Below are 25983 nucleotides of genomic sequence, written 5' to 3'. Positions count from 1 at the left end.
AGTTTACCGTGTGTAGCAAGCCTGGATTGCTTGACTTCACAGAAAAAACGCCAGGTTCAGTAAATACAGCAACATCTTCAGGCTCATAGTCTAAGGCTGTGTTGATACGAGCCATGATATGCCTTATTACTTTTGGAGGTCTGTTATGCAGGTACTTTGGCACATATTCATGGTACTTGCGGTACATTGCCGATCTTTCTACATTCTGCTGAATAAAGACGCTTTGTCTCTCTGGAAGAAACTTTTTCACCACTACTGTAATAAGGCTCGAAAGGCTCCTTCTCCCGTGACTCCACCTCAGGTAATGCTCCTTGAGGATGCGGTTCTGTGTCTCTGTTCCGTTGTTTGTTGTAACGACGACACCAAACTTCATTCTGTGGTATTGAACCCACATCTTGGCTGCTGGCATCCACTGCGTTTCAAAGTAGCTAGCTACTTTGTCGTTCCTCCAAAAAACTGAGTTCTTCAGACATTTGTAGGCCTCGTCAAATTCCTCCCTGCTGCTTGAATTGGCTATTTTGCGAAAGAGACCAAGCAGGGCATCTTTTTGGTCTGGAGGGACATCATTTTCCTTCTTTTTCACCCACCTCTCCCAAGCCTGTTCACGGTGAAAGTTGCACAGCATGACTTCACTCTGTGGGAAGACTTCAGAAATCGCACTTATTTCAGCCTGGCAAAAGTCCACCATGAAATACTTAGGCAAGTACTCAGGATCCCAGCTTTTAAACACACTGAGTGCCTCACTGATGCACGCACTTGTTTCGTACTGCACCACAAAAACACCTGCCACCATGTAATTCGTGGGTGTTTTTACAACAAGGAAAAACAGTGGCAAGCTGTAATCTGTTGTCTTGTTTGTGGCATCAAGGCATGTCACATTGTTGCCATACTGCTTTAGTGGTTCTGCCATGAAGAGAGACTGATAGCAGAACAGCAAGGCCCTGTTGCATTGTTTTGCCAAGGTCTCCTCTACATTAATCTGGTCATCGTCGGCCTCGGGGATTGTCGTTTTTGCTTCACTTGTGTAGCAATATGGCCGGAAGAGCACCTTTGATGTTGGTTCTTCTCTCTCCAGTGCAGATACCAGCATTGCAACATTCTCCTGATCCAGATTGCTACAGCGCCCTTGCCTCAAAGATTCCTGAATATGGTTGCGGATGTCTTTGGATGTCGGGTAAAATGCTCTGCAATCTAGATCAGGTTTTTCCTTGCCATTGAAGAGCACGTCCTGTACATAGTAGCGAAGGCATGTCTTCACTTCATGCACAGACGTAATGCCTTCCTGAACGAGGTCATTAATTCTTTCAATAATACTGTGGTCCACCGTCTGTCCATACTTCATGAAGTTGCCAAAGTCATGTTCTGTGTGGCATGACATCTTTGTTATTGTGACGTAAAGTCGCATTTCTGACCTTGGTGGATTGTCTCCATTAAGTTGTTGTGACAAGTTAGTCAATGCAGCAGACTTCAGCATGGTGATCCGGTTCTTCGTACATCCTTGCACTGCAATCTAAGGGCGATCAAGAGAACAAGTTACGCAAACATGTTAAGAATTTTTTCAAAGGCACTTTTCTTGGCAAATATGTAGCACTACCATAAGATATGCAGACTTTACAGTAATGTCACCGCTGTTAACATAGTGAAATACAGCTAGCATTGTGAAGTGTTATTGCTGCACCTAATTCACTAGTGATCACAAGCATGCCGAAAAAATTGGGGGACCTTTAAGCTTCGCCTTTAAGAGTTGAACGCAACAGCGAAATCTGGCCCCTAGTGCGCACTTCAACCACTAAGTGCATACTTATTAATGTGTGTTGTTACACACACACGCACATAGACGCGCGCGCGATGTATCTATAGTAATGGTACAAGTTTTCGATCTAAAGCACTTCCCTGTGCTAGTCAAGACATATTTCTCACAATGCCTCGCAGATGGCAGCACATTATCTAATTTTTACTGTTTGCTTGATCAATGCCTCCTCTAGAAAGGAGGCGTTGGCTTGATATGTTTTCCGCTAGATGGACATAGTTGTCCATTTTTGGAGCTCTTTGGAAGTTCGTCTGTGTTTTTAGCGGCGATGGCTGCACTATCCCGGCTTTTTTCGAAGCATGGCGTCGCGCAAAAAACGTAGTTTGATGGCCTCGCCAATGCGCCTACAAATTGCCGAATGGGCTCATTTTCGTCGCGACACCTGCCAAACAAAATGCGTTAAGGAGACTCCTTCCACTACATGACATTTATGTAGTGTTTTTTTCCAAAGCAGTTGCAAGTAACATCGTGGCTTTGTGGTAGGACGCCTGCTTGCCACGCAAATGGCCCCGGGTTCGATCTTCAATTTTTATTGTTTATTTTATTTGCACCTTTCTCGATTTTTCGCTCACAGGCGACGCTGTTACCGACGTCGGCGACGGGATTTATGCGAAACAAGCTCTCTAACGCTATCGCGTTAATATAGTCGCTAGGACATTGTGCACAAGCCTGAATGATCTCCACGAGGTAGATATATGTCGGCCGTAACCCACCATGAATAGGTCTTGTGTTGGCAAAGAGTGCTATATATGAGAGCTGAGAATATAACAAAACATGAGGGCAGTGCTTTTGTGCTATTCCGAGCCCTGCTTTTGCACCATTTACCGCAAGATGCAATACGAAGGTGTGACAAGTATGGTGAAACACTTGAAACAGAGGCTTATTATACTACATCTTGGGTTAGAATATTTATGAAGCTCTTTAGTTGAACAGCATGCACATTGAATGCATTGAACAGAAAACTAGATAATGTAGATGGAATGGCCGCCATTTAATGGATATTCATACCTCAAAGTCTGGGAACACCTCAACCTTCTTAATGTGCATAGTTGCTGTGCATCCCTTCTTCTTCGTGCTTTGGAGTTTCACTCTTTTTTTCTTGAACCTCTCTGCTGTCCAGTCCACATCAGGTTGGCCTCCATTGTCTGCCATCTGAGTGGAAGCCATGCAATGAGCATTAAAAAAATGCAAAAGCTATTCATTGTAGCGTTTTATTAGATGGCAGTAGGGAGCAACTTGTTTTTTATGCTTGAGGGTAAACATGATATAATGCAGTATAAAATGTTCCACTGTTCAATTAACTGAAGAAATTGTTTGCCAGCTTTTTTGCATACATTGGCTTTCTTGAAATACCAAACTAGTTTTTACTAGTTTCTCATAATCTGAACATGTGCAGGGGTGCAATAGCCAAAATAGAATTTGAAGCAGTTTTTGTAGCAGCAAAATGTTGCTTTTGGAGCACGAAAATCAAGATTCGGATTCAGAAGAGCTTGTGTAGGGGCTAGTTGCAACATAGTGGAAGATAAAGGCAGTGCCGCAAAGTTAGAGTGCCGACAGGAATGAGACACAAAAAGTGTATCTCTAACAATTGATTTAATGAAACAAAAACACCAAAAAGGGGAGGGCAAAGACTTGAAATTCAAAAGAGGGCGCTGTGGGCAAACTGCGAATAAGCAAACATGAATGCTAAGAGTAAAAAAAAAAATTGCATTTATCTCTTGGAAATTAACATTTAAAAAATGCCTTATCAAAATCAAGGTGAAACATGTGCAGCATTTAAAATTATCTTTGTTTTCCTAGAAATGCCACTTGCCTGTCTGTAAGTGCTGTGGACGGAAAGCTCATGCATGCGGTTAGCTTCTCCAGCAGCATACAAGATGTTTCTACAATTGTTCTTTTAATTTTGTCCTTGCTGTATACCAAAATAGTTGTCTCTGAAATTCGGGTTACACTTACAGGCAGAGCAGTGCTGAGCAAGATTTCCGTCGATTTAAATTCTACTGCATAAATTCTTGTGTTCCTGAAGCCTTTTGTTGAGGCACCTGCTCTTCTGTCCAATGTAGGGTGCCCGGCAGGACAGAGGGATTCTACAAACTTCTAACTTGCACTAAAAAAATTTCTTGACATGTTTGATGTTACATGTTGCACCTCTAGTGCCCTTCATTACTGCTCTGCATGTTACCTTTTCAATACACAACACTACCAATTTTTGGGGTGCTGGGAATATCACCTGCACATCGTACCAGGAAGACACTTTTTTTAATATATGTGCTATTGTGTGCATGTACGGTAACACAATAAAAGTGCCCACATGAAAGCACGCAACCCTTGGCAGCTGCAACAGGAGCCAGCTGTTCTGGCCGTCTTGGCGGCAAGGCACGTTGATGCAGACAGCACTACTGCATTGCCTTTGAGCAGTCTTGACCTGGTGTTTTGTCATTGAGTCTGCAGACAAGCCACCTGTCTAGGTGTGGATACAGGGCTTGACAAGCACCAAATGCCAGTGATATCAACAAGGGGTGGTGTCGCCAGTGCACGGACATGCTATAATGACATTTACGCCACATGAACTGCCTCCTGTTCACAGAGCACATACATAGTGTGTGCTTTGCTGGTGGATGTAGGGATGCTCTCGTTCCCTGATAGCGTTTACATGCCTTGTCAGCCAGCTCCCCCACAGTGGTGCTACCTGATAGTGAGGACACGTAGGGCCCAAAGGAATGAATGCCTCTTTTTTGTTCTTTGGAGCGCATTGCATGTCATAAGGAGCTCCACAGGCTCCTTTCCATTGACCCAAATACACCTCTATTTGTGATACACGACCCCAAACTGCATATGCTTGGCTTTCTTGCAGGGTTAAACTTTACTCGCTGCTTAACTGGGCATGGTGAGTCAAACATTGTCGATTCTACAGCGTGTTACACTGACATGCTATTATTTGTATAACTCCGCTAGCGGGCTTGCTGTGTAAAAGGTGCAAATAAATGCCTATTTCTTGGTTTGCACTGTGATGTACTGTGTCCTTTGTTCCTTAAGTGTGTGGAGATAGGTTTGCACGACGCTTAACCTACGAGGCGACCGGGCAGGGACGCGACGTTCTCCACTGCCGCAGCGAACAAAGACGCTGCAGCTGGGTTCGTCGACTCTCCAACACGGCGCAGAAAAGGCACTCGAGGCAGGTTGTCAACAAACACGGGTTTATTAACCCAAGATGCAGCACAGTGCGACAATCATGGGTTTGCGGGCCGTCAGGGTAACTCCCAAGACCGATCATGTACGCTTGCCAGTGGCGCTACGACTATTACACAAAGGGGCAGCAGTCGAGTGCACGAACGAGAAGCCGCCTGCCAGAGCAGCGCGTCAACCTCTCGTGCGGGCCTGAGAGCATCTGACGCGGGCAAGCCCGCGCCAGACAGAAGCGAGCTCAGGGGGAAGGGGGTTGTCACTGGCGGCCAATGAGGACAGGCGTTGCACAGTGACGTAAGCTAGCGCGGTGGCTTGTCCAGACATGCCCGGACGTGTGCCGCGCGCCGGGAAGCCGACACATGGCTTGCACCAGACAAAGAGGCCTGGCGCCACCACCGTGGTCGCCATACTGCCGATTAGCAGCGGTTCCCGGCGCTCGAGCCGCGCGGGGCCAACACACACGCTAGCTGGGGAACGAGGCGCCAAAGGGGACGGCGCGCTCGATTCCCACATTCCCCCCTCCTAAAGACCGAGGCCAGCCTGTGAAAGAGGCTGTCCGAGGCCAAGTGGCAAGGTCAGCTCAGCCGCAAGGGGACTGGCAAACGGGGCAAAGTCCAAAAGGGTGATGTCGTCTTCCCGAAGATACGAGTCCATAGGTCGGCCATGGTCACACTTAACGTCCCACCAAAAGTTCCACCACCAGGGAGAGCCCACTGCCGGGAGAAGGTCCACAGCCCAGGAGTAACGGGGAAGACTGCACAACAAGGGCGGGCAGCTAGCCTGCTTGAAGTTCGCCGGTCTGGAGAGGTTGGCAGCCGGGAACGTACGAGGCGTGGCTGCAAGTTGCGGGTGGCAGCCAACTGCCGAAAGTCGCTGGGATGGGGGCCTCACAGGAACGGCAGGCCGGAACAGCAGACAGCCAGGAACGGAAGCCGGAGCGACCACGCTCGGGCCTGGGCCAAAGCTTGAGTGGGCGAACCAGCCGCCGAGGCGACTTTAGAGGCTGTCAGGTGGATTAGGCAGGGTGGAGGTGGCTGCAGGGCCGAAGGCAGGAACGAGACCACAGCAGGGAGGACCAGGGGACAGCTGGTCAGGAACAGGCTGGTGGCAAGTGCCAAAGATCCCACACATTCAATAGTGATAAAATGATGTACATAAAAATATCTTTCAGCGAAATCACTGTGGTCGAAAGAAACTTTTAATGCTGGCTGAAATCACTTTTATAAGCATTCAACAGTAGTCTCATTTGTACACAACAATCTTAATTCATTTACTTACAGAGTCCTCTGATTGACCTTTGTGTGAGTGCTTGTCTTTTCCATACAGGCACCCTTTGTCAGTCAATGATAGTACTCTGAGGGGCAGCTGCAAGTTCAGAGGCACAGCTCCCCGGTTGATGGAGAACATAAGCTTCACTGCAGAAACATTGAACACAATTTTTTTTATTGCTTTACAAATTTTACTGTGTAGCATTCATTATAATATAATGCAAGGTGTTGTTAACATGCTTGATCAGCACAGACATAGTGCTTTGAATGCAGTCTGCTTCTATTTTAGCTCTGGCAATAAAGACGAATGCCCTACGAACTCGTAGGTTGTACCACCAAGGAACGTCATTAACTGTTGAGTGCACTATGTACAAGAGCACTAATAGTGGAACATTCAGACAGACTAATATCACAAAAATGCCATTTCTCAGTGAACAGTGAATTTAGCTCATTACTACATAGTACTGGGAACACTGCAGTAATTGCTACAGCTATGCTACAAGTAGAGAAACTGCTCCAAAACGTGGCCTTCAAGATTATGTATTACAGCGAAAATTGGCTTCATCCAACCCTAAAGTTGGGCCCTGCAACGCATTTCGGGCATAGTCAGAAAACGCTACCAACTGGTAGTCGGTGCTCCCGAGAACATGTAAACCAAGCATTATAGTGCAGCACACGGCATGGAATTTACAATTCGTTCTCAAAGTCGGCTAGAAACCGCTCGTTCTTCTCTCGACAAATGATGCCACAAGCCCATATGACCATACAATAAACCCAAGTCCACAGCTACTGGCTGGTTTGAGCATCGAGCAGTCACAGAAGCTGCCACAGGCAACGCGATATGCCCGTGCGCTTGCTCACTATCATACTGAAGGTAACCATGTGCTCGAAGAAAAGAAAGCGCTCACATGCGCATGACATAACTTCTTTTTCCTGTGCGAAATTCCCCTGCTTAGCTTCCAGCGTGCTTGTGGAGACGTAATAAGAGAGGAAGTGCCTACAGAGTGTGACAAACCTAACTCCACTCGTACTCAACAGATTCTAAACGCTTTTGTGGCAGTTGATTCGTGAGGCGTGCACCTCTAGCAGACGCTGCCTGCGTTGAACGGTTGTGAACGATAGGAGCCGTTGAACGGCTCCTATCGTTACGTCTAGAAGTAGCTCTTGCGTAAGGTGTAGTTACGTCCAGCCGTAACGATAATCAGCTGCTAAGGTTACGTCCACCGTCTGCTTCACAATGCACACTTGAGTTTAATAATTATCCAAGGCGATTTCCTTAAAAAAAAATATTACGGCGCCCGGGAAGAACTAAAGAAAAAAAAACGAAAAGAAAAAAAAGTGTAGCACAGCAGCGAGGTTCGAACCAACGTCCTCGCAGTTTCGAGCACGACGCATTACCCTCTGCGCCACTGGAGACTTTTTTTTCTTTCTTTATTGCCTGTTTACATACAACATTCACAAACATATATACATCAAACAAAGTAGAAACATGGAACAAAAAAAGAGGTAAAAAGCATCATATTTAACAGGCTTTTTAAAATTCCTTCATCTGTAGAAGGCTTTCTACTTGATGAAGCCATTCGGGCACCTCTTGTTGAACCTTTTGTGCTTCCACGAAAGAACAGACAGATTGAAAGAAATATTGCCTGACCGGACGTGCATTAACATCAGCATGGCGCACCGCCATTCTAGATTGCCATATACCGTGCAGGCCCAGTAACATAACTAGGTCGAAAGGTATTCCTTCTTCATTTGATACTGGTAGAAATCTGATGCCATAGGCATCCAGAGGCAGATCCTTTTTCAAAGTCCTTTGGAGAACATCCCAGAAAAAGACTGCATCCCAGCAGTCCAGGAAAACATGTTCAATTGTTTCCGGCTTTTTGCAGAGAAGGCAATCAACACCCCAAGGAACGAATAAGCCTTTTTCTTGCATCCATGTTTTCACGGGCAAGGTCCCAGTGTGCAACTTAAAGAAAAAGGATTTCGCTCCAGGTGTTACCTCCATTTTTTTAACACGGCTTAAGACATTTTGGCCTGGGCCTACACGGTATAATGCTCTATATAGGGGAACAGGAAGAACTGTTTCTACTAAATCTTTGTATAACTTTTTACGCGAAACCGTACTGAGGTATTCCAATGAAAAACGCGTTTTTAGAAAGAGACATGAATCAACAACTTCTTTTAAGAAACCTCTAACACTTGCTTTCATGTGAACAGATGCTACCACAAATTCTGGCAACCGTCTTCCAAGCCTAAGCTGTATAACAGTACGTATGAATGGGTCTCGATTATTTCGGAAAAACATAAACCGATTAACTAACTGACGAAAGTACAAATGACACAGACCAAGTCCTCCAGAGCAAACCCGTCTGAATAAGTTAGTTCTACTTGTTCGCTCCCAAGAAGAACCCCACAAGAAAACAGCAAATATTCGATGAAGCTTCTGTAGATTCACACGTGAACAATGCATTACCTGAAGGACATACCAGAGCTTACTGACTAAAAATACGTTACAAAATGTCGCTCTGGCGAAAATTGATAGCTGGAAACCATTGAGTTTTTCAGCTTTTTCTCGTAGTTCCACGGCCTGACGCCGCCAGTACGGTTCACTGTCACAATAATATTCTAATGGCACACCTAGGTATCGTACCGGAGTAGTAGTCCATGAAATACCAGCCACAAATTGTGGAGTCACAGGCCATTCGCCGTGCCAGTAACCCAGGCACTTGCTCCAGTTTACCAAACTACCACTTGCATTACAATAAAGGTTCACAATTTTTATGGTTTCAGCGATACTATCATAATCTTTACAAAACACAGCTATATCATCTGCGTATGCCAGCACCCGTACTTCAGCTTCTTGTAGTTTGTACCCCACTATGTTATTGCTTTTCATGACTTTTTGGCAAAATGACTCTATATAAATTGAAAATAGGAGGGAAGACAAAGGGCAGCCTTGTCGTACAGAACGTCTGACATTAATTCGTTTCCCAAGAACTTTGTTGATGATTAGCCGAGTTTTACATCCAGTATATGCCATTCGAACTGTATCTCGAATTACTTTACCAACATTGACATAGTCTAACAAAAGAAAAAGAATTTCGTGCGGTACTCGGTCAAATGCTTTTTCTAAATCTATCTGGATCATCGCGATGTGATCATTTGTGGCATCGCAGCACTCCAATACACTTCGTGTCTTGTGAATGTTTGTGAATATAGTGCGCCGTTTGATCCCACATGTCTGGTGGTCGCCTACAATGTTATTAATAACTGTCTGCAGTCTCCTTGCTAGCACTTTCATCAAAATCTTGTAGTCAATATTTGAGAGACTAATTGGCCTGTACGATTTCACTTCACGTAATTTAACTGCGTCCTCAGTTTTTGGTATTAAAATAGTATGAGATAGCAGAAAAGTAGGTGGAAAAGTCTTTATGTCTAGGGCTTCGTTAAAAACCGCTGCCAGGATCGGTGCTAGTTCGTGTTTGAATTCCTTATAAAATGCGGCTGTTAAGCCATCAGGTCCTGGGGACTTTCCCAAATGAAGGGCAATGATTGCTTTTGTCACTTCCGGTTCAGAAATAGGACATTCTAGGCTGTCTTTCCTGCAGTCCTCAACCTTTGGCATTAATTTTAAAAATTCATTCTTGAATTCATCTACATTTACTTTACACTTATCAAATAAAGTGGTGTAGTACTCGTTGAAAGCATCCTCTATATATCTTTGTTCACTTGTAACGTTGCCCATGTATTCGATCTGATGTATAACATTCCGCTGAGCGTTTCGTTTTTCGAGACCAAGCATTCTTTTGGTCGGTTTCTCTCCTACGGTCATTTTCTCTGCCCTTGCCCTTATTTGTGCGCCACGATACTTCTCCTCATCAATTTGTTCCAATTTGGACTTTACTGACCTTATATCATTTGTGAATAAGCCTGGCGTTTTGCTGTCCTCTGCTAGCAGTTCTTTGAGATTTAAACGTAGGGTTCTTTCTTCTTCACTCTTTCCGTGTTTTATTACACATGAGCGTTCTATAGCTATCAACTTTATATTCTGTTTAAATTGTTCCCACTTCACTCCGTATTTTTGGTCTCCACTATCTATGTTTACCAACGCCTCTCGAACACTGTCCATAAATTTTTCATCTTCCAAGAGATTAGAATTCAGCTTCCACGTGTCCCAGTTAAATACTGGTCTACGTCTATTCCTTTTACCTATTACAAATGATACTAAGCAATGATCACTAAATGAAGTAGGGAGGACATTGTACTCACTGATAATCGGAATTAAATCCAGTGATACGTAGGTCCTATCTAGGCGCGCATGACTGGAGCCTTGGAAATGCGTATACAGTGTTGGTCCTTTACCAATACACTCTGCAACATCCTCAAGGTCTAAGTCAGAAATTAGATTCGTTAACGCGACTGTGCTTGAGTCGTTGAAATTGGATGTACTTGTTTTATCATCGGCACTGATCACACAATTAAAATCTCCCATAAGGATGACTATGCGATCGCATTCACAATAAGTACGAATTTCGTCGAATGTTACACACCGTTCATCAACTTTAAGAGGTGCATATAAACAAATCACTCGCCAATTAAGAGAAAAGAAGGTCAAATCACATACAACAAACCTTCCGGATGAGTCAGACGTGACGTTTTGAACACTGGCACCTAAACTATTCCGCACAAAGATCACACACCCTGCCGACCTACCAACTGCATGACTGACGCTGGCGGTGTAGCGTCCGGTGAAACGTTGCAGTAGGCTCTCGGTGGCGTCCACGCTCTCCACTTTGGTTTCCTGAACTGCAATAATGTCCAGGTCTTGGTCCATGGCTAGTCTGTAGAGCAGAGTCTGTTTCTTCCTGGAAGCCAGTCCTCGTACATTGAGCGTCGCTGCTTTCACGAACCCGCTCAGCGACGTGATCGGTGAGTGGGTCCAAGCTGAGAGCCCTGCACGTTCATTTATTGGGCTCTCGTCGTCCAGGGCGGATCCATGTTGTTCACCTTTAGTTTGAGCGGCCATCGTCGCGTTTGAGCGACGACGACCGTTGGCGGGCAGCGTTTCGTTTCTTGCCTCCACTGACCACCTTCCACTGCATTTCCGACTTTACTTGCGTTTCGTCTACTTGAGCACCGTCGTCTGAATCGCGACGGCGTTTTGCAGACGCCGATTCTAATTCCATGTTTAAGGTATCCAGATCACTAGGCAAATCCTCATTTTCGTGTGTTTTGTTCGCCAAAGAGTGCTGTGAAGCCGAGTTTAGAGGAGTCGAAGCAGCGTTGGCCTGGGACGCCGGCGTTTCAGGGCGCGTTGCTTGCAGCTGCGACGCGGCGTGCATCGCAGGCGCAGGACGCGTCTCTTCGCTAGTCGTTGGGGCCGCTTGACTTCCCATCTTCCGTTCGGCGTTCGTGTCCGGGTCTGAAGAAACTTGCTTGCTCTTCCCCAGCACCGGCGTGTCGTCCGATGTCGTCTGCTTCTGTGGTATCGCAGGCATAGACGCTTGTTCAGATTCCTCCTCATCCATGAGAAGTTCACTCTGTTGAGTCTCTGGTCGTCGCCCTGCAGCTCGTGCGTATGAACGGTTACAGTCATCCTGCTCATGACCGAAAGAGTGGCATTCGCTGCACCTTGGGACCTTACAATCGCGTCGCATATGCCCCGTGCTTCGGCACCGCAAGCACAAAGGCGGTCTTCCCGGCACCACGACCAGTGACGTACTGCTGCCAATACGCACCTGATGGGGCAGTTGATCCACAGAAATGCCATCTCGTAGTTGCATGCGTATTACACGAGTGGTCGATTCAACTCCTTCAAAATCCTCGACTCTCCATCGGTCATCGGTCACCTCCTTGACGTCGCCGTATTCATAGAAGGCACGTCGAATAGCGTCTTTTGTAACATCGAACGCTAGCCAGTGCAATTTCGTTTTAACCTCTTGCCGCGTCGGGTCAATGACGAGACATACCCGGTCTTTAACTTTGATAACGCCTGCGTCTGTCAGCGCTTTCTTTGCTTCCACGGTCTTCATGTTCAATAGCCACACATGCGACATCTGATATGCTCCGATGCCACTTACTTGCTGTATGACGCCTAAATCTTTGAGAGGTTTCCTGAAGTCGTCGATGCGGTACGGTCGGCCGCTGACGTCGCAGTGTAGAGCTACTGCTCGACGCATCGCTTCACCTGATGGCAACGAAGGCAGAATAATCCTGTAGTCCTTTGGAACGAGGGGAGACGCTGTACCGCGGCCGGCGTCGGCCGCTGTCGCTGCTCGGGATGAGCTTTCCATCCTGCGTCCGCACGCGTCGGTGACCAGAAGCAGAAATGCGCCACTGGAGACGATCGGTTCAGCGAGCCTAACAGACTGCATTTGTGTTGTTGTCACGCTGGACGTAACTTTAATCTTACGTAAAGACGTAACTGCAACGGCTGCTGTCGTTACGTCTAGACGTAACGCTAGACACTCCCTTTTGTCTAATGGTGCACGCGCGTCAATCCCGGAGGTATAGTGAACTATGGGGTTCGCAAAGGAACGCAGATTTTATCCTTGAGAAGCGCGCAAGAAAACACAGGGACAAAGAAGAGATACACACCGGACAAGCGCTTTCTAACAACTAGTTTTATTGAAGAAAACTCAGACTTCTTATCCTAACAGAACTGCGTAAGGTACATGTACATATCACCGCGCTTAGTAATACTCGTGAAAATGGCTAAACAATCACAAAAAAAGCAGAAATGCCCTTAGATTTTAATAATCAACGCTTATATACTTACGCTTTCCTGCCTTATGTAGGTTTTCTTCGGCATGTTTCCTGGAGGATGTCACCTTGAATGACACTCCTAGGCCGAGAAGGGCTCTTTCTAGGTGCTCCAGTTCTTGATCGGTCTTCACGTATCCACGCCAGTTGTGTTCGCCACTCTCAAAGTCCAGGAGATGCGATCGTACGATTGCTTCATCTGCCATAATCAAGCCGCCAACGAACTACGCAGCGTGGATGACGACCACGCGTAGTAGAGTAGAGTAGATCCTAGAAACTATAGGCACACAACCACGCTGGGGGATTCGCGAACCATGACAATAAAACAAGCCTTCCCTCTTTTTTTTTTTTTTTTATCACGTAACCTTAGCAACCTTAGAGTCGCTTAACAAGACGTAGTCACAATAAGACATAGCCAGTTGAAGCCGATCGCTATGGTGGCTAGAATTGGGAGGTGACGCCAACGGGAGCTTGGAGCCGCTCCTTCGTTTCGAGCAGCGCGGCGGTGGCGCTGTCGGCGGAATGGTGATGCTAGTTACGCGCGCGCGCCTTGAGCGCGCGGACCTTTCAAAGATGCTGTTGCTGAAGCATGATTCAGATAAATTGGCGATTCAGATAACTCACTGTGACGATGGCTGATAGAACGCCATTTCAAGCATTAAAAGAAATTGGCTGCCGCTGAAAGACTTCTGTGACGTTGAATCTGCGCAAATTAAAGCTTTCGTTCGCATATCCCTGCAGTGTTTTGGAGTGCAAGGCGACGGCGTTTTTTTAAAAAAAAATATTACCAAAGTTCTGGGCGAGGAAAATAAAACAAATATTTATTGCACATCACATTATTAGGAAGATCTATTGCACATCATGGAATACAGGGTAAAATAAAATAAAATGAAAAAATACGCACATTTACATACGCTCGGGAGTAGTTAAAAACATTGAAACATTGCACACAGACAGCGCATCGCTTGGCACTAAGTAATAAGAGGCATACAATCACTTTCCACTCGGCAAAAAAAAAATCAATAGAGCTTAAAGTTACAATATCAAACTCAGAGCACGCGTCTAAGCTTCAGCAATTTCATTCTTTCCTGCTTAGCGTTTCGTTTGCTGTTCTGGGCTTTCACATGAAAGTGGAGCCTAGTAAGAACATAAAACTTGATAATTTTGTTTGTGAGGGACATACTGTGGTCAGGGCAGCCAACAAGTGTAAGCTTTCTTAACTGCAAGAAGGAAACCAAGTCCATGATGCTGTCAGGTTTGACTTCTGTAACACTGAAGCAGTGGGTAAAAGTGTTCTCGAGAGTGGTCACGAGTTCATTGAGCTTGACTGATGGGTACAGCAGGCCTCCTCGGTCAACAGCAGCCGTGAGGGATGCTGCAGCTGGAGATGGATCGTTCTCGCCTTGTAGGAGCTGCTGGCTGCACTCTGCACATTTGGTGCTTGCAACGCTTTTTCTTGCCACATATCCAGCCATGTAGAATATGAGTCTGGCATCGCTGCTTTGCACGACCATGTCTGCATGCTCGGTGCCGTGGCCGTATTCATTGAGCACTTCATGTGCTTCGGCAAGGTTTCCTACGTCAAGAAGCTCGTCTAATTTCCTCCGAGGAGTGAGGTCCTTTCCGTTGTCAGCTCCCAGCAGACTTCTCAGCAGTCCTGAGGACACATTGCTTCCTTTCGGTGGTTTTGCCAAATTCTGGAAGCTCAAAGTGTTGACCGAGATTAGGAACTGGGAGGCAGTCGGATGATCATTGCATCCAGACATTTGTCGGACGATTCCAAACAGCCTCTCCAGGGGGTCCTGACTCAAGCGGCATGTCATCATATAGCTGAAGTTCAACTTCATCGTCAGGTAGCGGAGAAGGTGTAGCGTGCTTGATAAGGTAACACGAAGCCCCTCGGCTGTACTGCGGCTTAGGAAACCTCCGGAGCCAGCAGCTGTTTCCCAATCGTCCAGGTAAGTCAAGAAGTTTTGAATGCACTTCTCGTGCATCCCTCCAGGCTTAAGTGCACCCGAACTGCACCTTGAAGTCATGGCCTCAATGAGCCTTCTCATTCTTTCCACAAAGCTGACTGTCGCCGCTGTGCTCCCATGCTTTTCTTCGATGGTTGCATTGTACAAGAAAAGGCCTCTGAGGACTTCATCACTGTAAAGCCGCACTGCATAATTTACCCTCATTTTCTCAAAGCCATTGGGATGCACAACCGATTTGCTAATATGAGGCATGGCTTTGAGAGTCGTGTCATGCTGTTCATCAAGCTTCCGGGCACAGTCAATAGGGTCAACACTGGCATGGCCTTCTGGCAGTTTCACGCCCGTTCGAACAAAGGTGTTCCTCACACATTTAAGAAGGTGTGGGAAGTCCGAGATGAAGTGCAGAAAACGTTCTGGGTCTGTAGGGTGCTGCCTTCTACATACTGTGTTTTCTTTCCTGCCGTGTATGCCGAATGAGTGCCACATGCTTCTGTTCCACGCAGCTCCATCAGTGGTGATAAAGTCTACGTGCAGACCGGCGTTTTCGCTCATGACTACTGCTTCGAGGATTATTTTGCCTAACGTCTCGGACTTCACATTGCTGCGTGATGCGAACACACCAATAATCTGGTGCCACGTGCCTGTAAAAGGCACGAACAATACTACAAGGCCATGGTCACATGCTACGGAGCGCTCACTCTCTGGTGTGAACTTCCCAAGGTCCACAAAACCTTCGATGGTGCCATCGGTTCCCAAGCTCAAGTGTTCAGATAGCTTAATCTCATCAATTAACAGCCCACCATGGCGCTGGAACAAGTCCATAGATTTTGTTTTTTCCGCCACAGCAGCAAACACTTTTTCGCTCAGGCCGAATCCACTCCTGTAACGCTTGAGATATCGACGTAGTGATGTTCGAGAAGGCAACGCCATGATGTTGTTTTTGCGTATATGCTCATAGAGGCGTGGGCTTTTCATGGACATAATAAGGCACTCTAGAGCCCATTCACTTTCATACTTCATCCCTTTCGTGATTTTCTTTTAGCCGCAGCAAAGCACGCCTTGACTTGTTGCTGCTGCTTAATGGGTAGGGCCTTCACCGCTTCTTCAAATGCTGTAGAATCATTCCGTGCATTCTTTTCTTTCATTTGTTTGATGAGTGATTTAGCCTGCAGGACACTCAGGCGACTCCTTTTCGCTTGCGCTGTTCGCAGCTTAAGCCTGTATGAAAGCTTTTGGGACTGGGCCACATTTTTGCCTTTTCTTCGCCTGTAGGACTCACGATTCAGGAGTAGTCTTCTGAGGTGCTTGCATTGTGGGCAGGCTTTTTCTGGCGTTGGAGCAACCCCACGGCAAGATGGGCTGAAGGTTCTGCCATCAAAAGTCTTCTCCTTGTACTTTAAATTCACTCCAAATTCACCAGTTTTACCAAACCCTCTGCATGGTATCATGGAGTCGACGTCGCGAAGCAACTCTTCTGCCATTTCGATGTCGGTAATGTCAAGGGTCTTTATTTTTGTGGCTTGCACAAAAGCTGTCGCTTGAAGTTTGTTTTCATCTGATGTCATTAGCACATACTTGTCAATAGTCAACTTGTCACCATCTAGTGCGCAAACTGTAAACACCGTGGCGTTGTCGGCTCCAGCAATTAGATGTCGAGCCCAGTAAGCGCTGGGAAGACCACACTTGCGGACGTCGGGAATTGCGGGCACATTCGGAACAGGTATTTGGTTACTGTCGCTTTCTGTGCTGTACGAGCCAGCTGTCTCCTCGCAAGCAGACGTGCTTGGTTCCTGACGCCGAATTTTCGATGGTAGGCCGCAAGTGGATGTTCTTGACGTCCTTTTCTTCGGCACTTTCTTTGAAAGATACGCAGGAACATTTGGGAATATGGTTGGCACCGCGTCAGATTTCAGCACCGGTTTCCCTCGGGGAATCTGAACAGTTTCGCCGTTTATCACATGCGTGTAAAAACGCTCAATAAACTGCTCGTCGAAATGAAGCTCACATAGCGCCGACTTCACGTCCAACGACTTGTCGGCACGGGGTACGGCTCGTTGCCAGGCTTCGAAGAGGGCAGGGTCTTTGGGAACAGAGAAAAGAGAAGCACGCTGACCTTGCTCCCTCGATGACACATAGCCGCTCGTGCAGCCAGGAGCAAAGCAGTGGCGTTGCCTCGCTTTCGTAGTGCTGGAGTTCATCCTAAGGTCGGCACTCACACTGTCATGTCAGCAACTAAATACATTTTGCCATAAGCGAGACATCAACGCGGAAAACTGCACACACCCAGACACGCTTCCAGAGGCGAACCAGCGAACCCAGCGGCGAGTCGACGAGAGAGCGCGGAGCGCGCGCTTCGCCCGCATCACTATGCCGACAGGAGCGCCGTGGTGGCCGTCGCGGCGGCGCTTGAAAACGAGGATCGCGCGCGCTCGGCGAATATGCGGGCGCTGGCGTCACCTCCCAATTCTAGCCACCATACGATCGCTTTAACCAATGACGTCATACGTGACGTCGCAACTAGGGTCATGTGACCCCGAGCTGTTGAGGTGCAAATAGACGCTCCCGCATGCTCACGGCATCACAAGAAGAATGGCAATATAGCTGCAGCCCAGGCATCTTGATATGTGGATTGGATTGGATCCGATCTGGATTACCATATTTGCTCTACTACTGTTTTTGTATCCCAGTCCAATTTACGCACCTGTAAACTACACATTTCAGTAAAAAAAATAATTACAACTCGCATATTCTGTGCACCTTGCCCTCTGCTGATGGCACTTCCAGCCTAACCAGAAAACCCTCAAGCCGAGCTGAGATCGCGGCCAAGACAAACATGCACAATTTTATGCGCGTGAGTAACGTTGTACTCGGAAAGTAGAAGCGCCAGCTATGCACTGCTTTTTTTTAACTATGCTTCTGCTTAGCTGTTCTGTGTGGTTTAAGGAGCGATATTTAAAGCTTTGATTAATGCTAATGAATATTTTCGTGACGATCTGAAAGACTACAGTCAGTTTCCATGACCTGGCCGGATTTTTCAGAAATTCCCTGACTTTTCCAGGCGTGTTCAAATTCCCCGACTTTTCCAGGTTTTCCAGGTTGGTAGACACCCTGATACCACACGTAAGAAAGTGTGCCTGTGTGAGTTATGATTATACTGAAGTAAGGCGCGTTATCAGACTCGTTGGTTTATGTAAAGTTTTTGAAAGCATTGGAGGGTCTATTTTGCATTTCAGTAAATGGACTAGAATATTTGTGTCAAAACAAGACTGCATGTTTTATTATATAAAATGCTTTTAAAAACAAACCAACAATGAAATAAAACTATTGAACGAGGATTTATGCGAAGTTTTTCACATGCGATATTTTTATAAAAAGTAAAATAAAGCAAACATGACATTACCTGTAAAATCTTTTCAACACTTAGTTGACTTATTTTCAGATGTAATTGAACACACACGAAATGGGTTAGATATGATCTATTTGAATCTTCAAATGATTCTTCCACATAACAGCTCAAGAGCCAAAAAAAGGCAATGTTCAGAGCAAAAGGAAAAATGTGACAATACTTTAAAAAATTGTGGAGATAAAGCTTTTAACATTTTCAAAATGTTCTTGTAGATGGTGTTGAAACTGGGAGCTGAAACGGTTTGGCTTTATAAACACAAAGGACACTTCATCAGTCATGTGCGAGAGATTACGCCTGGAGTGGCTTCAGTTTCCGTTTAGCTGCTTTGGCTTCAGACAGCTTGTTGTTTTGTTGTTTGCAAAGGTTGTTTAACAAAGTGTTGGCAGCTGCACTAAGTATGTACCCCATCACTACATGTGGCGTTTGGCCATTGTCACAAACATCAGTCTTCATCCACTCAAGGAAGAGTGTTGTCATTGAAACAAGCAGTTCTTTCTGCTTTTCACAGGCATAAAATTTGACTGCGTGTTTTTCACTTGTCAGTTTCTCGAGAACAATATTCATCATCAGTACGGCGTTCACAACGATGGCTTGGGGAAACTTAAGTCCACCTTTTGTGATACTCGTTATGAGCTCGTCTGCCTCAATTGTAAGAGTCCTACTCTCAACAACTAGATTCTCTTTACAGAATGCACATTTAAGCTTCTTGAGTGCAGCATGTGTGCAATAACCAGCGACATAAGTTGTAGCTGGAAGTGTGTGCTGCTTTGCAGCAATGTCCTCTTCTCCAACTACAATCTGGAATTGCTTTAAAGTATCACGAAATTCATCAGTGGAGGCACATAGAGGAATCTCATCACTCTCTGGCAGCTCGAGGACCTTCTGCAGCCTCAATTTGTGCTCCGCTTCATACATCTGCCGTATGAAGATATGGTACTGTGCGCCATTTAACTGTCAGTACCTGCCAAACCTGTCTTCAAGGCAGTCCGACTGGAATTTTCTCAGTAAGACGTACCTGAATTCAAGCTTTTCAAGGCAGTAGCTTGTCACCTGAACAAGAGCAAGAGACGTGTGACGCAATGCATTGTGCGTCTCATGACTGAAGTGTCATGCTTGAGGCTTTTCCAGTAGCCGAGCCAACTGACTATTTTGTTCAAAAACTCGACTTGGGGGCAACAAATTACCTTTATAGGCTCTTGTAAGTCATCTCAAAGGTGCCTCCCTTTATCCGGCGTCTTAAAATTCACTATGCGCTACCACATTACGACAGTGCTGATGAAATCGGCCGTGCTTTTGGCATGCTGCAGTTCTGCTGCTTGTGCACTGTTGAGAGCTGCGATTGTGAAACTGTTGAACACCTTGAGAACAAGTTTCATGTTTTGTCACTCTAAGTTCAAAGGTTTCAGTGCCTTCAAAGACAATGTTGGAGCAAGTTGTACAAGCTCATTTCTTTCTCTCTCATGGAGCTCTAGCAGCGTGTTGAATGAAGCTGTTAGCACGCACGGCTTGTCAGGTAGTCCATCGATGTCTGGAAAAAACATACATTTACCACTGTTACGGTGGTTAAGCCAATTGTTTCGCATGCATTTTAAAACATGAACAGAATCTAAAATAAAAAACAGTGGTCTTGATTGGTCTGATGGATGCTTGTAGACCGTATCAACCTATCGTGGCTCTGAAAAAAATGACATTGCCTTCCCATTGATGGAGTTGTTGTCTGAAACAACCGCGATTACTCGAAAGCCTGTTGCCTCCAGCCCATTAATGAGCTCACGCAGAAATTGATGCAGCTGTATTGCATCTATTTTCGCCACTGGAAGGATGTGCACTACGTCTTTGCTTGACGACAGGAGGCTTTGAATCATAAACACATATGCAGTTTTTGCTGCGTTTTGACTGTTTCTAGCCATTCCTACTAGACCACCACCTTTGTAGTCAATGTAGGGCTGCAGATGAATTTCGTCCATGACAAGCGTCACAGTTTTTTTATGGTCATCCATTCCTACGGCCAGCCTCTTTGCATACGACAGAAATAAAGCATCTTGTTGCTCAGAGCATGGGTTCACATGGTATGACCCACAAACACGTCTAATTGCGTCGGGATGTGGAAGTTTCAACTTTGATGTGGACCTAATAAATCTGTACGCATGTGGAGATATTGTGAACACAAGGCTAGCAAATACTAGCAAGTCCACAGGGTATCTCGAAGTTCTGCTCGCCCTGCCTTTGCTTGCATCTTTATCTCTCTCTCTCTCTCTGCTCAGTAAAATGCCGACTTGCTGTTTTACGAACTTGACAACTTCCACTTGCCACTCATGTGGGAAACTTTGTGACGCTAGTTCATCCAGTGTTTCCACTGTCTTCTTCATGACAATCTGCAAGCGTTCTTCACTGTCGGAGAAGTTTCCTGCCAAACTTTGCACAGCAATAAGGACCTTGTCGATTTCCCGCAGATCACACAAATAAACAGGAAGCACGAGGGTCCCAAGCTTGTTAAGCTGCACGTCACCAATGAACACTTTCACAATCAAATCAGCTGACACTGTCACAGAAAAACGCACAGTTGGAGCTTCTTGAGAATGGAAGTTTAGGAAGAGGACTTAGTCGTGAGTAACAAGTTTTGTCCAGAAGGTGTTTGTCTGGAAACTTGTCAGAGCGGTGAGCAAGTCTTCAAAAGTACTGATGTTATTCTTTTTCTTCTCTTCTTCGTGAGCTTCAGCGGACTGCCTTATTGCCTTCTGTAGCGATTCTCCCTCTAGACGAAGCCGCTTCTCTTCAGGGCCTTCCCGGACAACAGTAGCGGGACGAGAAAGATACGAAGGGCAGTTTGGAAATAGGCTTGGGATAGCACCAGACTTGAGTCGTCTCAGCTGGAGAGGAACTTCAAGTACTCGTCCGGCTTTCTCATCTTGATAGGTCGACGTGGTTACAAAATCACTTGTATGAAAGTGCTCTCACACACCTGGAAAAAAAAAAGAAAGACGAAACAGAGCTTATAGCACAAAAATCAAGCAAGAAAAAGTTAGTGGACATTCGTCAACTACATATCAGAAAATGTGGCTGTATTATTGGGCATTATCATAGTAGCAATGCCTTGTTAGGCGGCCCAACATGCGAGCGCTGCTTATTAAATCTAACTCTCATAGGATTTGATCAGGCGCTGCAGTCCGTTTAGAGCGACTCAGACCATCAGCTAGGCGTGAGATTGCGAGGAAAGTGCCTGTTTGTCAAGACTGGTCGCGCGAAAACAAAAATTAGGCAAACAGCACGATTACTAATACTGCGTGTCTCATGTCCTTCGTAAAATATGCTGCAAGTGCCCCGAAGGCATAGCTCACAAATAATGAAAATTGAAAGGTTTTTAGTTGCATAGCTGAGTGAGTTTACACATGCGTAGGCACCTGCGACAAGTGAAAGAACGCACTTACCACAGTGTACTTTGTGGGCGCAAAATCCTTGCGAGGGATCCCTTTCGTCCATGCGGTTCTTTGGTCGGCGTCCATCGGAAACCGATAGACGCGCGTTTTAGGTCCATGAGCATAGTTAGAGTTGCACTCCGGTGCACAGCAGCATCCAGGCATATTGCGTAGTTTACCCAACCATGCTCGCACGGCACAAGAGAAAGAAAAAACAGCGTGAGCGGTAACAAAATGCAACTAGCCTACAGCCACAAAAGCCAGCAGAGCGAGCACGTAAGATCAATGTGGCCAGACGCCCTGTCATGCGCTGCCAACTTCGCTCGGCTGTGCACAAAAAGGTTTAAAGGCCAAACCACATAAGCGCGAAAATGCACGCGACAGCGACGCGACGTAGATCGTCTTCGCGCGATCAGTCGCTAGCGCAGGCAAACCTCATTCACGCGACGGCTTCGGTAAAGTGAGCTAAAATAGGGTAGTGGGCTTGCTGGGTTCCCCTGCTTGACGCAGAGTATGTCACACGTGTGGTGGCGCTACCAGCGACTTCAATATAGGGCACTGCCCTAGGAGGATATATATAAAAAAATTGCTGGAGTGGAAGCCGCCTATACTTACCCATAGAGCACAGTGAAGCCGGCGGCGGCCATCTTGTGGTGGGCAGGAAGGCGGCCGCGTAGCATATAGTGCACTTCCGCGGCCGTTTTTTTTTCGCAAATGATTGCTGCTAGAGAAGTAAAAACGTGCTCACATAGTCGCCGATACACTGGCAGTATTTAAAGAGACTACAGAACGGTTCGTTTTTCATGTGTTAAAATTTTATTTGTACAGCTTTCTCAGCCTTTAGCCAACATGAACGTTATGGCAAAGTTGTTTCACTGATTCCTAAAAATGACGAGTCTTGAAAGCAAAGACCTAACTTTGTCTTTCACGAGTTCCCGGCTTCGTTCCTTTGTCATGTGGTGCAGCCTGATCTTGATGTACAGCTCCAATACTTGCTTGCTCAAGTTGTAAATATGGTTGTCCAACACGTCGACGTCAAAAAGATGTTGTTCCAATTGTGAAAACCACCTCTTTTCCAGTGATTGACTCAAAATCTCCAGGACTAGTTGTTTGGTATTGGCATGTATGTTCTTAAGGCATTGAGTGGAAGCCTGCAGTCGACGCAGCCCCTTTTCCGCTGTTTCGCACAGTGACACAACGTCTTCGGAAGGGTAAAAGAGTCCACCTCGATTTTTTTGTCTCACCAATAGAGATGTATCCGCTCCATGAAGAGCTTCTATGCACAACTCACAGGTGTTTGTAGTAGCGATTTTGCGAGCGACAAAGCCTGCAATGTAAGGCACGACAGAGCAAACGAATGTGGAGAGGCTCTCTGGATAGTCAATTCGGTCTGTGTAATCGTGGTCCTCTGGTTGTAGGATGGCACACCTTCGCGATGTGACCTCAGTGGTTGCACAAAATGTAGTGGCAGAGGCAGATGCACCCAGAATAGAAACAATATCTTGCGAACAGTTGCCTGAGGTGGACGATCTCACTTCTGTCTGGACCAATAGACGCTTGTAAGCTGCCATGAATTGGGCAGCTGTAGGGTTGTTGTTGAACCCCCCACGTCCTCGCACACAGCCAAAGAAAGTTTCTGCGTGATCTTGACTCATCTTGTGCGTGAGCAGATAGTTAAGTTGACCTTCATGAACGAGTTCCTTGAAGATACTTTCTGTGCTCTGTATACACACAAGAAAACCCACAAATCCTGTCCTCTTTGTTCCCTGCAAAAGTGGTCGACCGAATGGGTCTTTTAAAGCACATATGTACTCTCGAGCGTCGGCAAAAAATGGTTTCCAACAAGGCTCATTTTGCTTTCGAAGGGGGGCTTTGTATGATTTTGCAAACGCATTTCTGGAGTTTAGCAAATCGAAGAGATGATCAAATACCCTCACAAATTTTGCCGTGGCACTAGCACCTCTAAACTGTGGCAGCTTCAGCGTTTGCTCGCAAAATTCAAGAGCGTCTGCGACTGAAGCGCTGAGTGCCTGAACAGCGAGCCGTACCTTCATCTTTTGCTTCTCCCACTGCATATGCACCTTAGTTAGCTTATTGCCAAGGCGGAGCCCTTCCTCGCGCTGTAAAGCCTCCAGTGCCTTTATGTAAGCCCATTTTATGTGGTTTGCATCAACATCAGTGATGTAACACATTGTTGCCAGTGAATTTCTAATCAACTTAATCATGTGGCATGGGTCAAGCAGGATATGCACATCCCTTGACTCATCAACTGGGTTTTTAAAGGATGTGGAGAACTCGACAGGATCAGGCTTCAGTTCTGCACCAAGGCATTTTGCCATAGTGAAATTTGATGACGCACCATCAAATGTTAGACTGACAACTTGAACTTTCACAGATTCCAGTCGTTCAATGCATTGTTTTGTTAGTTCAGCCCTCTCAGAACCAGTGAGCGAGTGGATAAGAAAGTAGCCGACTGGAATTTTCAGCCTCATGTTTATGCCAACAACAATATAAACACAAACATTTGTGGCTTCAGGAAGGCTGTCATCATCAAGAGATGCTCCAAAATCAACGTAGCCAACTACCCTGTCTCCGACAAGTTCAACATGTTTCCTAATCGACATATCATCGACAATCAGAGCGCAGTAAAGAGTTTCAGAGCGACCTTGAACCAACTTCTCCAAGAAAGAAAATGCTTCACCTGTAAAGCCTGGTTGGCCATCAACAGACCTATACCATTCTCTGATTGTGCGCTGCGAAGGGAGGGCGTCATTAAACTTTGATCGCACAAATTCGTAGGCTGCTGGTGAGTAGAAATGTAAAGTTAGTGCAAACGTTCGCAGCTCTGGAGGGTATTTACCTCCACTTTCTGTCCGTGCCCGGTGAAGCAGCTGTTGTATGTCAGGAGAAAATGCTGCATCGAACATCTTGGAGCCCTCTTCTGACAAAAGCTTTTGTTCTTCGATGCCTCTAATAATTTCTTCAGCGGTGATTTTCTTTTGTGTCAGCCTTCGTTTGCTCTGCTGCAACGTTTTAATTTTTTTCTTCAAGTGCAATCTTTCGTCTTCTGTTTCCTGCAACTTCGTCTTGTACCACTGCTTTGATGGTGATACAGTGACATGATCTTCAGTATTTAAGGCCTCTTGCTGCTGAGCAGGACTGCATCCTCGAGGTTTTGGTGCTGGCCGCTTCCTTTTCACCTGAAATAAGCACATAGTGGAAATTAACTACTTTTAGAATGATATATATACTTCAATTATTGCTCATAACATGAATATATGTATTCACGAAAGCATGTTCGGGAACATTCGACAATGATCATGCGCTAATCGTGTGTTGAGCGATATTGTAAACGAGCGAACGGGACGAAAAGCTCGCGAGGAAACACGCAGCAATGCAGTCACGTCGACAAAACACGACAGAAGAGATATGTCTACGTCATTCCAACCTCCTTGATGTCAGAGCACTATATCTGCGAAGTTCCGATGCTTACCGGTGCCTGGAGGTGGGCAGGAAAAGCAGCGAACGAAGTCGGCACACTTCCCGCTTTCAACCTTGTTGTTTGTCCGGTCCGGTCAAAACACGCCGGATCAAAGTGCGCAGAGCAAAGGCGATCTTTATCTGTCGGTTTCCAGTGTTCACGACGCACAGCTCGCTCCCATAGGTTCCGTGTCTCAGCATCTTTTGGAAACCTGCCAATAATTTCCAAATATTAATTCCTTAAGCCTACCAATGAAAAACACGAGTCAGCCGTATTAGACCGCGTAAGCACTACGTGCTTTCAGTACGCACCTGTGAAATGTGATCTTGGAAGCAGGAATCGCGCGATTTGTGCACCCATACGCTACGCAGGATTGTACCATGCTCGCTTGAATCGAGCCGCACGCATTCGAATGCACTGCAGAGACACACTTGTCAAGGAAAGACAGGCGCACGAACCGCAATCCACCGTCGCTGCAGGTGAACTGGCAGCGCTGGCCGCCACCGAGCCAGCCGAGCCGAGCTTTCTGCCCACCACAACATGGCGGCGCTGGCTTCACTTGAAGAGCGCTCCCTCCACTCCAGCAATTTTTTTATATATATCCTCCTAGGCACTGCCTAACGGAGGCGTTGGTGCGCAACTGAAATCATGCTTTTTGTGCGCTGTTATCCCATG

At 46.2% G+C, this 25983-nt stretch overlaps 2 protein-coding genes, 1 long non-coding RNA gene and 1 pseudogene across 4 annotated transcripts in view; 1 reads left to right on the top strand and 3 right to left on the bottom strand.

The window, feature by feature from the left end:
- Positions 1-25983, top strand: part of LOC142804196 (uncharacterized) — a 232430-nt gene that overhangs the window by 88246 nt on the left and 118201 nt on the right. The window lies entirely within an intron of this gene.
- Positions 4991-14968, bottom strand: LOC119168176 (uncharacterized). Of its 2 annotated transcripts, XM_075890876.1 has the most exons (3): positions 13046-14520; positions 6275-6411; positions 4991-6097 (listed from the first exon to the last, which is right to left on the bottom strand). In XM_075890876.1, the coding sequence occupies exons 1-3, from the start codon at positions 13233-13235 to the stop codon at positions 5993-5995; spliced, it is 432 nt and encodes a 143-aa protein (XP_075746991.1). In that variant the 5' UTR covers positions 13236-14520; the 3' UTR covers positions 4991-5992. The 2 variants fall into 2 exon arrangements, 1 of the variants encoding a protein (XP_075746991.1); XR_012894502.1 differs by lacking the exon at positions 6275-6411 and having other exon boundaries at positions 13046-14968.
- Positions 11227-13047, bottom strand: LOC142804195 (uncharacterized). Its single transcript, XM_075890875.1, has one exon. It carries the CDS (start codon positions 12639-12641, stop codon positions 11277-11279), a length of 1365 nt encoding a protein of 454 aa, XP_075746990.1. The 5' UTR covers positions 12642-13047; the 3' UTR covers positions 11227-11276.
- Positions 18466-25913, bottom strand: LOC142802675 (uncharacterized; annotated as a pseudogene).

Source organism: Rhipicephalus microplus, chromosome 3 (assembly GCF_043290135.1).
Source record: "Rhipicephalus microplus isolate Deutch F79 chromosome 3, USDA_Rmic, whole genome shotgun sequence".
NCBI classification, from domain to species: Eukaryota; Metazoa; Arthropoda; class Arachnida; order Ixodida; family Ixodidae; genus Rhipicephalus; species Rhipicephalus microplus.
The sequence above is the reverse complement of the archived record's forward strand: the minus strand, read 5'-3'. Positions and strand labels throughout refer to the sequence as shown.